Source organism: Camelina sativa, chromosome 10 (assembly GCF_030686135.1).
Source record: "Camelina sativa cultivar CO46 ecotype springtype chromosome 10, ASM3068613v1".
Lineage (NCBI taxonomy): Eukaryota > Viridiplantae > Streptophyta > Magnoliopsida > Brassicales > Brassicaceae > Camelina > Camelina sativa.
Genome location: NC_141889.1, coordinates 16,152,863 through 16,168,017, shown reverse-complemented (window position 1 = coordinate 16,168,017; position 15,155 = coordinate 16,152,863). Strand labels below are relative to the sequence as shown.

The window sequence follows — 15,155 nt, the reverse complement described above, 5'->3', positions numbered from 1 at the left end:
GGTGTCTTGCTGATTAAGGGGGGTCAGTCGGAGAAAGCTTCTGTTATGAGTTATAAGGGAGTAGTCATGGCTGAGGGGAGGAGAAATACGGGTCAGGCTGGGCCTTTCAGGGGAAGAAGTGGACACCAGTATGGTGGTCCACGGTCTCGACCTGAATACGGATTGGGAGAGTCGTCGAGGCAGAAGGGTTTTTACAAGGGAGTCTCCAATCGGGGTATGCAAGATCAAAGAGGGAGGAATGGGTTGGGTAGGGGGCAGCCTCGTCAACGTCAGGTTTCTGCGTTGTAATTGGTTTCAGAGGAGGTGAGGGAGCCAATTTTTGAGCAAAGAAAGCACCGGCAGGTCAAGAAATCTCTATTCCAGGAGACTGAGGACCCAACGGTTGTTCAGGTTGCTCAGGTACAGGTTCCAATGGAGCAGGATTTTCAAGTTTCTGGTCCCCTTGAAGAGGGTCAGATTCTCGATGGTACAGAGGGTTTTGAGGAGAATGCTGTTTCCACTGTTGGGATGACAGAAACTGCTGGGGCATTGGGGGGAATTTCTTTGGCCACAGTTGAGGTGGATAGGGTCCATGACGAGAGCTCTGTCTTTGATTTGCGAGAGGAAATGGGGGAGGCCTTGTTAGTGGAGGAGAAGATCGCTGAGGATTCTGAAAGCTTGGAACAGGTAGGTTTGGCTGGGAACTCTTTGGAATCAGACACTGCTGATGCGGTTTTACAGGATCCGGATACTGTTAGTGGGGGTGGTACGGTGGTCAAGACCATAGAAGATGCTGATGGGGAGACATCTGGTGTGCCAGAAGAGGGCTTTGTTTTGGAGGAAACTGAGAGTGATCAGTTGCTAATGGAGACCGATGGTGCAAAGATTGTGAGTGAGGGCATTATCCCTCCCAATGATGAGACAGGGTTCCAAACACAGGGGAGATAAGTGATAAAGGAAAGAAGGGGAAGGGGTTTTTGGTGCTTAGAGGGGTCTCTACGAAAAAGAGGAATGCTAACATGCTTTTGTCTCCACGTCAACGTCCTCCGCCATATGGTCTGGAGGCTGGGGTAAGCGGTGTTGCTACTAAGACCCAGGAAGGGATAAAAGTCGGTCCTGGTGGGGCCAAGCCACCAAAACCAAATATCAGTAAATGAATATCCTAAGTTGGAATTGTCATGGTCTTGGTAATAAGGCCACCATTGGTCATCTCAGAGATTTATGGAAGACACATAGGCCAGATTTTTTATTTTTTATGGAAACAAAACAATCTTTTTCTCATTTGGAACAATTTGTAGGCCATTTTGGCTATAAAAATTTAAAAACAGTGGAACCTGTTGGTTGTAGTGGTGGTGTGACATTATTTTATAATAAAGATGATTTTAAAATTTCAATTTTATTGGCCACAAACCGAATCATTGATATTGAAGCAGTACATAATGGCAAAGTTTTTAATATAACATTTATCTATGGAGACCCAGTACCCAAAAATCGGGATATGGTCTGGGAAAGGTTATTGAGGATAAGTATTTCGAGATCAACACCTTGGCTGGTTGTTGGCGATTTTAATGAGTTAACACGGAATCTTGAAAAACAAGGGGGTAAAGTTAGACACGCGGCATCTTTCCGTTCATTTAACAGGATGATCCAGGACTGCAATCACTTGGAATTTCCTTATCTTGGTGATTACTTGTCTTGGCAGGGCTGGCGTGATAAGAAACCAATTCGGTGTAGGTTGGATCAGGCCTTAGGTACGGAGGATTGGTATGATCAGTTTCCGGATACGGTAACCGAATATTTGCCTATGAACGCTTTGGATCATAAACCTTAGGTGGTTAGTATTGGGGTCAAACGGCCGCGTGGTCGTCAGTGTTTTATGTTCGATAGGCGTTGGATTGGTAAACCAGGTTTGATGGGAGCTATTTCCGAGGGTTGGGGAGCTGATGGCGATCAGGATACTCCTACTTTGGTGGCCAAAATAGGAAATTGTAGACGAGAAATCTCTTAGTGGAGGAAGGCACATGTTCCTTTTGGGAGGGAGACGATAGAGGATCTTAAATGACAGTTGGAGGTGGCCCAGGCGGATGATGCAGTGGTTCCGGAAGTGCTTCCGGAATTAACTTCCCGATTGCGCAAGGCTTACAGGGAGGAAGAGATTTATTGGTATCAAAAAAGTCGGAATCGGTGGATGCGAGTGGGGGATAAAAATACAAGGTATTTTCACGCACAAACAAAGCAGCGGAGGGTGCAGAATCGAATAATTGGTTTGTATGATAGGAATAATAAATGGTCTACGAAGGAGGACGATATTTGTAATACTGCTGTATCTTATTTTGAAGACATGTTTACTTCGATCTCTCCCGATTCCTTTGAGGAGGCGTTAAGGGAGGTTGAAATGGTAATAACGGATGAGGTCAATGAGCTTTTAACAGCTCCAGTGACAGAGGCGGAGGTTCGTGAGGTTTTGTTTATGATGCACCTGGATAAGGCGCCGGGCCCGGATGGGATGACTGCCTTGTTTTTTCAGAAGGCTTGGGCAGTTGTCAAAGCTGACCTTGTTTCCATGGTTAATCGGTTTTTTGAGGAGGGGGTTTTGATAAGAGTTTAACTCGAACGCATATCTGCCTTATTCCCAAGGTGGCCAAGCCGACCCGGATGGCGGAGTTACGTCCGATTAGTCTTTGTAATGTGGGGTACAAGATCATCTCCAAGATTTTGTGTCAACGGCTCAAGTTGGTGTCACCTAATCTCGTATCGGAGACTCAGTCTGCCTTTGTGCCAGGTCGGCTGATCTCGGATAACATTTTGATTGCTCAAGAGATGTTTCATGGTCTAAGGACCAACCCGTCTTGTAAAGGGAAGTATATGGCACTTAAAACAGACATGAGCAAAGCATATGATAGGGTCGAGTGGGGTTTCGTCAAGGCCTTGCTACGTAAAATGGGCTTTTTGGAAAAATGGGTTTCCTGGATTTTGTTTTGTGTATCTTCGGTTGAGTACAAGGTTCTGCTGAATGGTCAACCTAATGGTTTGATTATTCCTGAGCGAGGACTGCGTCAGGGTGATCCTTTATCTCCATATCTGTTTATTCTCTGTACGGAAGTCCTCATTGCCAATATTCGGAAGGCGGAGAGTGAAAAAAGGATAACAGGGATCAAGGTGGCTAAGAAATGTCCGCCAATTACGCATCTATTGTTTGCGGATGATAACCTCTTTTTCTGTAAGGTTACTAAGGATCAATGTGGGGTTATCTTGGACATTTTAAAGCAATATGAGGCGGCCTCTGGGCAACAAATTAATTTTGATAAGTCTTCAATTCAATTTGGATAGATGGTTGATGAGGACGTAAAACGTGAGGTGCAGGAGGTGATGGGAATATCAAATTTGGGCGGGATGGGTTCGTATTTAGGGATACCTAAGAGTTTAGGAGGGTCTAAAACAAAAGTTTTCTCTTTTGTTCGGGATCGCTTTCAGAGTCATACAAATGGTTGGACAGCGAAGCAACTTTCCAGAGGAGGGAAGGAAGTCATGATAAAATCAGTGGCCACTGCGATACCGACTTTTTGTCATGTCCTGTTTCCGTTTACCAAAAACAGTGACGTCTAAATTGACAAGTGCTATGGCAAATTTTTGGTGGAGTTCGGGACAGTCTGGGGGGATGCATTGGTTAGCCTGGGAGAAGTTATGTGCGAGCAAGCAGTTGGGTGGCTTGGGTTTTAGAAATGTAGATGATTTTAACACTGCTTTATTGGCTAAACAATTGTGGCGACTAATTGAGGCACTTGATTCCCTTTTTGCTCGGGTTTTAAGGGCATGTAGTATAGGAATTCAAACCCTATGGATCCTATACGTTCTTATTCTCCATCCTATGGGTGGCGGAGTATCGTATCAGCTAAATCTTTGGTAAACAAAGGACTTATTATACGGGTTGGCTCTGCAGATTCCATTCCTATATGGACAGATCCTTGGATACCACCTCAATTCCCAAGACCAGCTATGAGTAAGGGACCTTCTCAGGACCCTTTGTTAAAAATTTCACATCTTATTGATCGCCAAACTAATTCATGGCGAATGGACATGCTCCTTGAGCATTTTACTCCAGAGGATGCTGTTTTGATCAGGGGATTACCTTTGGGTAGTTCTCAGATAGTTGACTCACTAGGTTGGCACTTTACAAAGTCCGGAAAGTATTCGGTCAAATCAGGGTATGATGCGGAACGTTCGGCAAAACAGAGATGTCAAGTGTCTCGTTTTGGGCCGGACATTTATCCGCTCCTAGCGGGAGTTTGGCAAGTGGCGTGTCCACCAAAAATAAAGCATTTTATGTAGCAAGTCTTATCTGGGTGTATATCGGTTTCGGCGAACCTGAAGAGGCGGGGCATTGCCTGTGATTCAGATTGTGGTCGATGTGGGGCTGACGAGGAAACGGTAAATCACGCTATTTTCCGGTGTCCGCCAGCTCGACAAGCATGGGCTTTAGCTCAGGTGCTGGTCGAACCGGTTTCATTTCCTACAGATTCTCTGTATGCTAATGTGGATCATTTCTTGGATTCTGCTAATCCGGGTTCTCAGGTTGCGGCTTTCCCATGAATTATGTGGTATATATTGAAGGCGAGGAATGCTCGTGTTTTTGAGAAAATTATGGATAACCCTGAGAATGTTGTACGATTAGCGATAGGGGAGGCTTCTACATGGTTACAGGCTCAGGCAGAGGAGGATGGTGCGGATATATCACCGAATCCTAGTGCACCTAGCACTCGAGAAACAGGGCGCGTAGGGTCCCTGCCTAATGACTTCTCCGGTTATAGGTATTTTGTCGATGGATCGTGGAAAGCAGGAGACGCATTTGCGGGTGCGGGTTGGGTGTGTTCAGCCGCTACGGAGGTTTCGCCGATGAAGGGAGCCGCCAACTTCCGTCAGAGTCTTTCCCCATTGCATGCAGAAGTCGAAGCCTTTGTTTGGGCTATGAGGTGCATGATTGGTCATGATCATCGAGAAGTGGCTTTTTATACTGACTGCTCAGACTTGGTGAAGATGGTGTCTTCCCCTCAGGACTGGCCGGCTTTCAAGATCTATCTCGATGACATCAAGATGGACAAGAAGGAGTTTTCTTCTTTCTCTTTATCTCTTATTTCCAGAAATGCTAATGTAATTGCGGACTATATGGCACGCCAAGCGCGTACTTCGCCGCATCATGTTTTGTTTGTAAACGGTTTTCCCTCGCATTGGCTCACATGAGCTGATCTTCTTTTGTTGTCAAAAAAAAAAAATTTGGTTGAATGTTAGCAAAATTTGATGTTACTGTACTAAAAGTAAATTAATTTGTAAAAAGTAATATATTTTAAATATTTTACAGTATAATATGGTTAAATATTTGCAATTCTTTATGTTACTACTAAAGGTAAATGTAACAAATTAAAGACAAAGATTTGTGTAACTTATTTGCAACACCACATAAGCTCATATTAATTTAATTTCTGAAAATATATATTGAAACGGTTATTAATATAAAATCAAATATATTTTTTTTTCACAAACCACAAAACGTTTACTTTTACTCTTAAAAAATAAAAGAAAAGGAAATAAGATAAATCCTCTCTGCTCAGTCGGAGATATACTTCGCCGCCGAGTTTCGATGTGCTCCACCGTCGTCCATCCCTTCCTCTTTCTCTCACCACCGTTCTTTCGCCGTTCTCTTTCTTCTTTATCGAATACATGCTGAACATGTATTCGCCAAACCCTTCATCTCTCCTTCACCACCAAATGAACCCAAAAACATATCATTTTAATTTCTAAAAATTGAGTTGAGGAATAACAGGTTCCTATTCTCTCTGCGACTCTCCTGCACAAACATAACAACGCACAACAATTAAAAGATAAACTACACAGTCTACACTATGAAGATAAATAAACAATCTTCAAATAAACATCTGTTAACTGACCGTGGCTCAAGCCCGTTTGCCTTGCTAGCATGAGTATATCAGATTCCTTTGGGTAACTATTCATGTTTACAAAAACAAATCAGCATTTTTTAATGAAGAATGTGTGTGTATAGAAGATACATAATGAATATATAATTCTTATTCAGTTAATTGCTTTAAAAAAAATATAATGACATGTTAATGTAATTAAGTGGAAAATTTATGGGTATTTATTAAAAAAGTACAACAACTCTATAATGATGACACCTCAGCTTCTTAGTGAGAGGGCTTCCCTTTTAATATATAGGGGATATTAATTATTTTTTGTAGATTCTACTTATATATTTTCAAGATAATAATTTAAAATAGTGCATTAAAAAGAATAATCTGTGATTTAAGTTTAAATTAAGTTTCCAAAAAAATTTGAATGCATTATAAACAGAAAAATGAAATAGTCAAAACTTTACAAAAAATTTCAATAGTGAAACCTAATAATACTCTCTATGTTTCATAAAAATTTTCATTTGGACACATTGCACAATAATTAAGAAAAACTTCAATTGTACATCATATATACCTTTCTTAATGAATAATTTATAATTTAAATTTAATGAAAAGAAGTTTTGGGTTAATGGTAAATTTGAAATTTTGATGTAAAAGAAGGGATAGAAACTAAAAGAAATACTAAATAGATTAATATTTAATAATTCAAATACCCGTAAAAAATATGTAATTATTGGAACGGGAACGTGAATATAAATGGGAATTATGTAAATAACTAATTATCAGAGATTTGTGTTCAGATACATATATATTATTGTAACGCTCGCGAACCAAAACTCTGCGTTTTGGGGTGGGTGTCGATCGACACTCATGTGGTGTCGGTCGACACCACTTATTTCTGGTTCGGCCAGATTGATTTAATTATCGATTTGGTTTAGGAAAAATCATTGAACCGACATATTTAAGTGGGAAAACAACCTAGGTCGTGTTTTATTTTTGTCTTGGTCGCCGTTTGTTGTTTTTGAGAGAGAAAGAGGAGAAAACAGTTTCTAAGAGTTCTTGTGAGAGTTTGTGAGATTTGAAGGCATTTTTGGAGAGATCTTGCTGTGAGAGTGAAGATCCAAGGCTAGGAACATAGTGGGAAGGTTTCTGTGGTGGTAGCTTCGTCCTTTGGGCTTAGATCTCTTTGTTGGCAAAGGTGAGTGCATGACCATGACTTATCTAAGCTAAGATCTCTGTTTCTGTGATATTGTGTGTTGTTTGGTTATTTGTTTTTGGTTGTTTGTGAGTTTTTTGTAGCTCCTGAGGCTTGAATTCGTTCCTGGGATTGTGTGGGACGAAGAGGAGAAGTTTGGAGGCGAGATTCGGAGGTTCTGTTCGAAGGAAATCACTGCTCGACAGTGGTGTCGGTTAGACACTAACGCGAGGATGGCTGGGGAACTTAGCGAGTGTCGGTCGACACCATGTGGAGGTGTCGGTTGACAACGTTAGGGTTTCCGGGGTGTCTAGCAGGTGTCGGTCGACACCCAAGTGGTGTTGGTCGACACCAAATGTCCAGTGTCGGTCGACACCTTCAGGTATCAGTCGACACCATTCTAACAGTAACCGGATCGTATCGGGTCACTTGTTCATGTTCCTGGTTTGTTTTATTGTTGTTGTTTGTGGCATGAGAGATCTTATTGCTTGTGTGTATAGCCCAGTAGATGGGAAGATTGCTTCACTGAGTATTTATCAAATATTCATGCATCTAAATTTGTGTTTGTGGTGCAGGTAAAGGCAAAGTATGATCGTGGAATCAAGGAAATGAAGAGGAAGATGTTCTAGGCACTCGATTGGATGTTGTCTGGCATTGCTAGGTTGCTAAAGTTGGGTCTTTAGAATTTATTAGGTTGCCGGTTCCTTGGTTTCCTGTTGTTTGACATTGAAATGGTTAGGATTGGTTGTTGGTTATTCTATTATGGATTAACATTGGATTATTGGTTCAGTTGGTTATTTAATTGGTATTGTTATTCCGCTGTTGTTTGTGATTGTGGTTAGATGGCTAGTGGATATGGGACCACTAATCATAGTTATTTATATTATTATTATTTATTATTATAAAAAAAAAAAAACGGGTCAGGTCATTTCAGTTTGGTATTAGAGCCCTTACGGTTCTAGGTTTGGGTTCACTAGGTTTCTGTTGTGTTGTCTGGGATTTGCATGGCTTGATTGATTACGTGAGTTAGTCAATTGTGTGTGGCATGGAGTCCTAGAATATCTTCTTCGAGCCTACAGTGTGATTCCACGCTGAGTTTTTGTTTGTGTGTTATGTTAATTGTGTGCTTAGCCTTCTGCTCATGGTAGTGCAGATGGTTATAGAGGATGCTGTTGCTGGTCGTGGTCGTGGACGCGGACGTGGTCGTGGTAGGGGCAGGGTCCCAATGGTTAGTGAGACTGCGGACCAAAGTGTGACAGCAGAGGGTATCGGCGAGTCGCAGGGTGTCCAGGGTGATTCCGTGAGTGCTGGCACATTTGTTAGAGCTGTTGCCACCTGTGGTACCGGCTCAGGCTCAGGTAGTGCCACCAGTGGTGGCGGAGGAGCGGCAGCCAGTGGCTGCAGATGTTGGAGTCCATTCTCGTTATATCAGCATGCTGACAGAGATGGGCCATATTTGTACCGAGCAGTTTTCGGGAGGTATAGATCCTACCGCTGCGGATGCGTGGAGGAGGAGTGTGGAACGTAACTTCCATACTCTGAGGTGTCCTGAGGGGTTCTGGGTGGACATTGGGGTCCACTATTTATCTGGTGATGCTCAGTTGTGGTGGAGTTCTGTGGCAGCCAGGAGAGTGCAGAGGGGGATGTCTTGGGCTGACTTCGTCTTGGAGTTCAACCGCAAGTATTTCCCTAGGGAGGCACTGGATAGGTTGGAGGTGCAGTTCCTTCAGCTAGCTCAGGGGACTCGGTCAGTGCGGGAGCTTGACTTGGAGTTCAGTCGACTTCTGAGGTATGAGGGTCGAGATTTGGAGTCTGAGGAGGCTCAGATCAGGAGGTTCTTGAGGGTCCTACGTGATGACTTGAGGGTTCACTGTAGGGGGCGGAGTTATGTTTCACGTGCAGAGCTGGTTAAGACTGCAGCAGGGATTGAGGAGGATATCCGGGCACAGGCAGTGGCGGCTAGCCCACCAGTCCAGCCTAGTAGGGCTCAACATCAGGGAGGTTCTAGCAAGGGTGATAAGTCTGCGCAGGGAACCAAGAGGAAGTGGGAGGCTAGGCAGACGTCGAATGGTACCAGTTGCTTCAGGTGTGGGAGCAAGGATCACAAGATTGCTAGCTGTCCCAAGAGGAGTGCCACGTCGACAGTAAATCGTGTGTGCTACTATTGCAGGGAGCCAGGGCACATCAAGCCCTATTGTCCCAAGTTGCAGCCGGTAGCAGTGGCGGCGTTGCAGCAGGGGTAGCCGGGAGGGCAGCAATTGGCATGGATTGAGCAGGCACCACAGATTTGCACGACTGTAGATACTGGTGGAACCAGCGCCGGGGCGATCACAGGTATAATCTCTGATACTTTGTCTTTGTGAATTCTTAGTAAGTTCAGATTTTATGTTGTCCTGTGATAAAATGTTAGGTTCTCAACACATGAGGTTTGTGTAGGGACCTTGTTGGTGGGCGGGTTTAAGTCCCACGTTATGTTTGATTCTGGAGCTACTCATAGCTTCATTACCCCGAAGTGTGCAGAGAGTGCAGGTATCGTGGGAGATCCCGGAGAGCGTACAGGAGTTGTCAGAGTTGCTGGAGGCAAGTTTCTGAGGGTCATTGGTCGAGCGAGGGGTATGGATATTCAGATCGCGGGAGAGTCTTGGCCTGCGGATTTGCTTATCAGCCCAGTGGAGTTGTATGACGTTATCTTGGGGATGGACTGGTTGCATTGGCATATGGTTCATCTGGACTGTCATCGTTGTAGAGTGGAGTTTGAGCGTTCAAGAGGGAAGTTGGTTTATCAGGGGATTAGACCGACTTCGGGGAGTCTCGTGATCTCGGCCATTCAGGCTGGGAAGATGATTGAGAAGGGCCGTGAGGCTTATCAGAGTCAGTAGAGGAGTTTGAGGATGTGTTCCAGTCGTTGCAGGGATTACCACCTTCTCGGTCTGATCCTTTTACGATTGAACTGGAACTAGGAACGACACCGTTATCCAAGGCTCCTTATAGGATGGCTCCAGCAGAGATGGCAGAGCTGAAGAAGCAGCTAGAGGGTTTGTTAAGCAAGGGATTCATCCGTCCTAGTGTATCACCGTGGGGAGCGCCGGTGTTATTCGTTAAGAAGAAGGATGGGAGTTTCCGCTTGTGCATTGATTATAGAGGTCTCAACCGGGTTACTGTGAAGAACAAGTACCCTTTTCCGAGGATCGATGAGTTGTTGGATCAGTTGAGAGGTGCTACTTGCTTCTCCATGATAGATCTGGCGTCGGGTTATCATCAGATCCCAATATATGAGGCAGATGTGAGGAAGACTGCTTTCAGGACGAGGTATGGGCATTATGAGTTTGTAGTGATGTCGTTTGGGTTGACTAACGCACCAGCTGCGTGTATGAGATTGATGAACAGTGTGTTTCAGGAGTTTCTGGACGTGTCTGTCATCATTTTCATCGACGACATCCTGGTTTATTCTAAGAATCCTGAAGAGCATGCAATGCATTTGAGGGCAGTTCTCGAGAAGTTGTGGGAGCAGAAGTTGTTTGCTAAGTTAAGCAAGTGTAGTTTCTGTCAGCGTGAGATGGGTTTTCTGGGTCACATTGTGTCTGCAGATGGAGTTTCTGTAGATCCGGAGAAGATTCAGACTATCAGGAATTGACCTATACCGCAGAATGCCACAGAGATCAGGAGTTTGCTCGAGTTGGCAGGGTATGACAGGAGATTTGTGCAGGGGTTTGCGAGCAGAGCACGTCCTATGACTAAGTTGACGGGGAAGGATGTTCCTTTTGTCTGGTCACAGGAGTGTGAGGAGGGCTTTGCAAGCCTAAAAGAGATGTTGACTACTGCTCCGGTGTTGGCCTTGCCTGAGCAGGGAGAACCCTATGTGGTTTATACAGATGCATCTAGAGTGGGTTTGGGATGTGTGTTGATGCAGCATGGGAAGGTGATTGCCTATGATTCGCGGCAGTTGCGGAAGCATGAGGACAACTATCCTACTCATGACTTGGAGATGGGTGTTGTAGTTTTTGCCCTGAAGATTTGGAGATCTTATCTTTATGGTGCAAAAGTACAGGTGTTTACAGATCATTAGAGCCTTAAGTATATATTCACTCTGTTCGAGCTGAACTTGAGGCAGAGGCGATGGATGGAGCTGGTGGCGGATTATGATCTTGAGATAGCATATCATCCCGGTAAGCTAACTTGGTTGTAGATGCTTTGAGTCGGAAGCGGGTGGCTTCAGCTCAGGAGCAAGATATGGATTCTCAGGTAGGAGAGATCAGTGCATTGAGCTTGTGTGTGGTTTTTTGGTTTGGTTGCAGCTGATAGAGCAGAGTGCGGTTGGCTCAGGAGTCGGATTTGGGGCTGGTGAATGCCTCAAAGGATGTTGACTCAGAGTATCAGGTTTCGGCTAATGGTACTATTCTGGTGCATAGGTAGATCTGTGTGCCCAAGGATGAGGAGTTGAGGCAGGAGATTCTGAGAGAGGCTCATGCGAGCATATTCTCTATTCATCCAGGAGCGACTATGATGTACCGTGATCTCAAGAGGTACTATCACCGGGTCGGGAAGAAGAAGGACATGGCTAGTTGGGTTGCGAGGTGCGATGTGTGTCAGCTAGTAAAGGCTGAGCATCAAGTACCAGGTGGATTACTGAAGAGTCTTCCCATTCCAGAGTGGAAGTGGGATATGATTACTATGGACTTCGTGGTGGGTTTGCCAGTGTCGAGGACGTTTTAATGCTATTTGGGTCATTGTGGACCAGTTGACTAAGTCGGCACATTTTCTGGCCATTAAGAAGACTCATGGAGCAACAGTCTTGGCTAATAAGTATGTAAAGGAGATAGTCAGGTTGCATGGGGTGCCAACGAGTATTGTGTCTGATAGGGATTCCAAGTTCACTTCGGTGTTCTGGAGGGCATTTCAGGAAGAGATGGGCACTAAGGTGCATATGAGTACAGCTTATCATCCCCAGACAGATGGACAGTCGGAGAGGACGATCCAGACGGTTGAGGATTTGCTGAGGATGTGTGTGTTGGATTAGGGTGGCCATTGGGCATATCAATTGAGCTTGGTAGAGTTTGCTTATAACAACAGTTACCAGACGAGTATTAGCATGACTCCTTATGAGGCTTTGTATGGGAGGCCGTTTCGTACACCGTTATGCTGGACTCAGGTGGGGAAGATTCGGGTTCTCAAGCTGAACATGAAGGAAGCTCAGGATCGGCAGAGGAGTTATGCCGATAGGAGGAGGAGAGATCTTGAGTTTCAGGTTGGAGATAGAGTGTACCTCAAGATGGCCATGTTACGGGGTCCGAACAGGTCATTGACTGAGACTAAGTTGAGTCCGAGGTATATGGGTCCGTTCAGAGTGATTGAGTGAGTTGGACCAGTGGCATATAGGCTGGAGTTACCTGAGGTTATGCGTGCATTCCATAAGGTTTTCCATGTGTCTATGTTGCGGAAGTGTCTCCGTGAGGATGAACCGTTGTTGGCTATGATCCCTGAGGATCTTCAGCCCAACATGACTTTGGAGGTGAGACCAGTGAGGGTTCTCGAGAGGAGGATCAAGGAACTTCGGATGAAAAAGATTCCTTTGATGAGAGTCTTGTGGGACTGTGATGGTGTGGAGGAGCAGACTTGGGAGCCTGAGGTGAGGATGAAGGCAATGTTTAAGAAAAGGTATGAGAAGCAAGCCACGACTTGAGCTTGCCTAGCCTGGCCCCATATGTAGTCTGTGGCTGGAGCGGGAATGGAGTATTCCAGCCCATCTCTCTTATTACTCGGTCGCTTGGGGTAGTTGGTTGTGCGACTCAGTAACAAGATGAGGTGGTGTTTAGGGTACAATATTTCCGCAAGGCAGTGTTTTGGAGGAAAGTTTCCTGAATTAGAAGTTTCTATAAGTGGAAAGTTTCCAGATGTGGTAACTGCTAAAAAATGGAAAGTTTCATGTGAGTTAGAATCTGTCCATTTTTGGTGGCGGAGAGCCTAGGAGAGGGCTTGTGTGGCCTTTGTGGCGGGCTGTTTAGCCGTTGTGTAGCCTTTGTGGCAGGCTGTTTAGCCGTTGTGTGGCCTTCGTGGCGGGCTGTTTAACCATTGTGTGGCCTTTGTGGCGGGCTGTTTAGCCATTGTGTGGACTTCATGGCGGGCTGTTTACCCATTTGTTTGGTTTTTGTGGCGGTTCTGTTTAGGACATTTGTTTGGCCTTTTTGGCGGTCCTGTTTAGGACATTTGATTGGCCTTCGTTGCGGCCCGTGGGGCAGTGAGATGATCCTTGTGTGGTCATGGGGTATTCGAGTGAGGGGATATGTGGTTGGTAGGACATTGTGTTGTCTTACGCGAGCCACGGGAAGGGAACCTGGTTAGAAATAGGACTCAGACGTGTTCAGAATTGTTTGCTCGCGATTCTTGGTGGCCTTCGGTTCTCCTAGTACCGCCATATTCCAAGACTTTGTGGCTTGGGAGTGTGGTTGGTATATCGACTTCGGATGACGATCCGAAGGCGCGCTGTAGGATGACAATCCGAGAGACGAATATTGGATTTCTCCTTATACATTATGGCATGCGGGTTTAGGCCCGATGAGGAGCCAACATTATTGCATGCAGACTTAGGTCTGATGAAGAGCCAATAAAAACTCAACGTTTAGGCCTATGAGACAAGGAAAGTCCAAAAGTCGAGAGGAAATAACGCCTGGAGCGTGAGTCTATCACCTAGTGGTGACCTTTCGTATATCTGTCGGAGGAGTGCGGGCCATGGAGTCGGTAGCAGATGAGTCCTTGGCTGAGTGTTGTTCGAGATTCAATGACGAATCTATTTTGGTGGGGGAGAATTGTGTCGATCGACACCACTTATTTCTGGTTCAACCAGATTGATTTAATTATCGATTTGGACCAGTTTGGTTTAGGAAAAACCATTGAACCGAGATATTTAAGTCGGAAAACGACCTAGATCGTGTTTTATTTTTGTCTTGGTCGCCGTTTGTTGTTTTTGAGAGAGAAAGAGGAGAAAACAGTTTCTAAGAGTTCTTGTGAGAGTTTGTGAGATTTCAAGGCATTTTTGGAGATATCTTGCTGTGAGAGTGAAGATCCAAGGCTAGGAACGTGGTGGGAAGGTTTCTGGGGTGGTAGCTTCGTCCTTTGGGCTTAGATCTCTTTGTTGGCTAAGGTGAGTGCATGACCATGGCTTATCGAAGCTAAGATCTCTGTTTCTGTGATATTGTGTGTTGTTTGGTTATTTGTTTTTGGTTGTTTGTGACTTTTTCGTAGCTCCTGAGGATTGTGTGGGACGAAGAGGAGAAGTTTGGAAGCGAGATTCAGAGGTTCTGTTCGAAGGAAATCACTGCTCGACAGTGGTGTTGGTCGACACCAATGTGGAGGTGTTGGTCGACACCGTTAGGGTTTCGGGGGTGTCGAGCAGGTGTCGGTCGACACCCAAGTGGTGTTGGTCGACACCGGATGTCCAGTGTCGGTCGACACCTTCTGGTATCGGTCGACACCATTCTGACAATAACCGGATCGTGTCGGGTCACTTGTTCATGTTCATGGTTTGTTTTATTGTTGTTGTTTGTGGCATGAGAGATCTTATTGCTTGTGTGTATATCCCAGTAGATGGGAGGATTGCCTCACTGAGTATTTATCAAATACTCATGCATCTTAATTTGTGTTTGTGGTGCAGGTAAAGGCAAAGTGTGATCGTGGAATCAAGGCAATGACGAAGAAGATGTTCTAGGGACTCGATTGGATGTTGTCTGGCATTGCTAGGTTGCTAGAGTTGAGTCTTTAGAACTTTTTAGGTTGTCGGTTCCTTGGTTTCCTGTTGTTTGACAGTGAAATGGTTAGGTTGGTTGTTGGTTGTTCTATTATGGATTAATATTGGATTATTGGTTCAGTTGGTTATTTAATTGGTATTGTTATTCCGCTGTTGTTTGTGATTGTGGTTAGGTGGCTAGTGGGTATGGGACCACTAGTCATAGTTATTTATATTATTATTATTTATTATTTAAAAAAAAACGGGTCAGGTCGTTTCAATTATTCAAATCTTAAAATAATATGTAACACACACATATAACATAATTATTTAAATT

General features: G+C 44.6%; 2 protein-coding genes across 2 annotated transcripts; both read left to right on the top strand.

The window, feature by feature from the left end:
• The first annotated feature begins 998 nt into the window (after nucleotides 1-998).
• LOC147936227 (uncharacterized) lies at nucleotides 999-4,569 on the top strand. The gene is made up of 9 exons (XM_087468641.1): nucleotides 999-1,128; nucleotides 1,461-1,585; nucleotides 1,682-1,765; nucleotides 1,811-1,948; nucleotides 2,045-2,545; nucleotides 2,617-3,204; nucleotides 3,310-3,376; nucleotides 3,920-4,203; nucleotides 4,309-4,569. Exons 1-9 carry the CDS (start codon nucleotides 999-1,001, stop codon nucleotides 4,567-4,569), a joined length of 2,178 nt encoding a protein of 725 aa, XP_087324767.1.
• A 3-nt stretch (nucleotides 4,570-4,572) lies between these two features.
• On the top strand, nucleotides 4,573-5,340 carry LOC147936226 (uncharacterized). The gene is made up of 2 exons (XM_087468640.1): nucleotides 4,573-5,158; nucleotides 5,336-5,340. The coding sequence occupies exons 1-2, from the start codon at nucleotides 4,573-4,575 to the stop codon at nucleotides 5,338-5,340; spliced, it is 591 nt and encodes a 196-aa protein (XP_087324766.1).
• Nucleotides 5,341-15,155: the final 9,815 nt, after the last annotated feature.

Excerpts from the sequence above, each read along its gene's own strand:
- LOC147936227 (XM_087468641.1), top strand. The coding sequence starts at position 999 with ATGCTTTTGTCTCCACGTCAACGTCCTCCGCCATATGGTCTGGAGGCT. Across the intron at positions 1,586-1,681 it reads TTGAAAAACAAGGGGGTAAA|GGCTGGCGTGATAAGAAACC; the intron begins GTTAGACACGCG and ends TTGTCTTGGCAG. Across the intron at positions 2,546-2,616 it reads AAGCTGACCTTGTTTCCATG|GTGGCCAAGCCGACCCGGAT; the intron begins GTTAATCGGTTT and ends CTTATTCCCAAG.
- LOC147936226 (XM_087468640.1), top strand. The coding sequence starts at position 4,573 with ATGTGGTATATATTGAAGGCGAGGAATGCTCGTGTTTTTGAGAAAATT.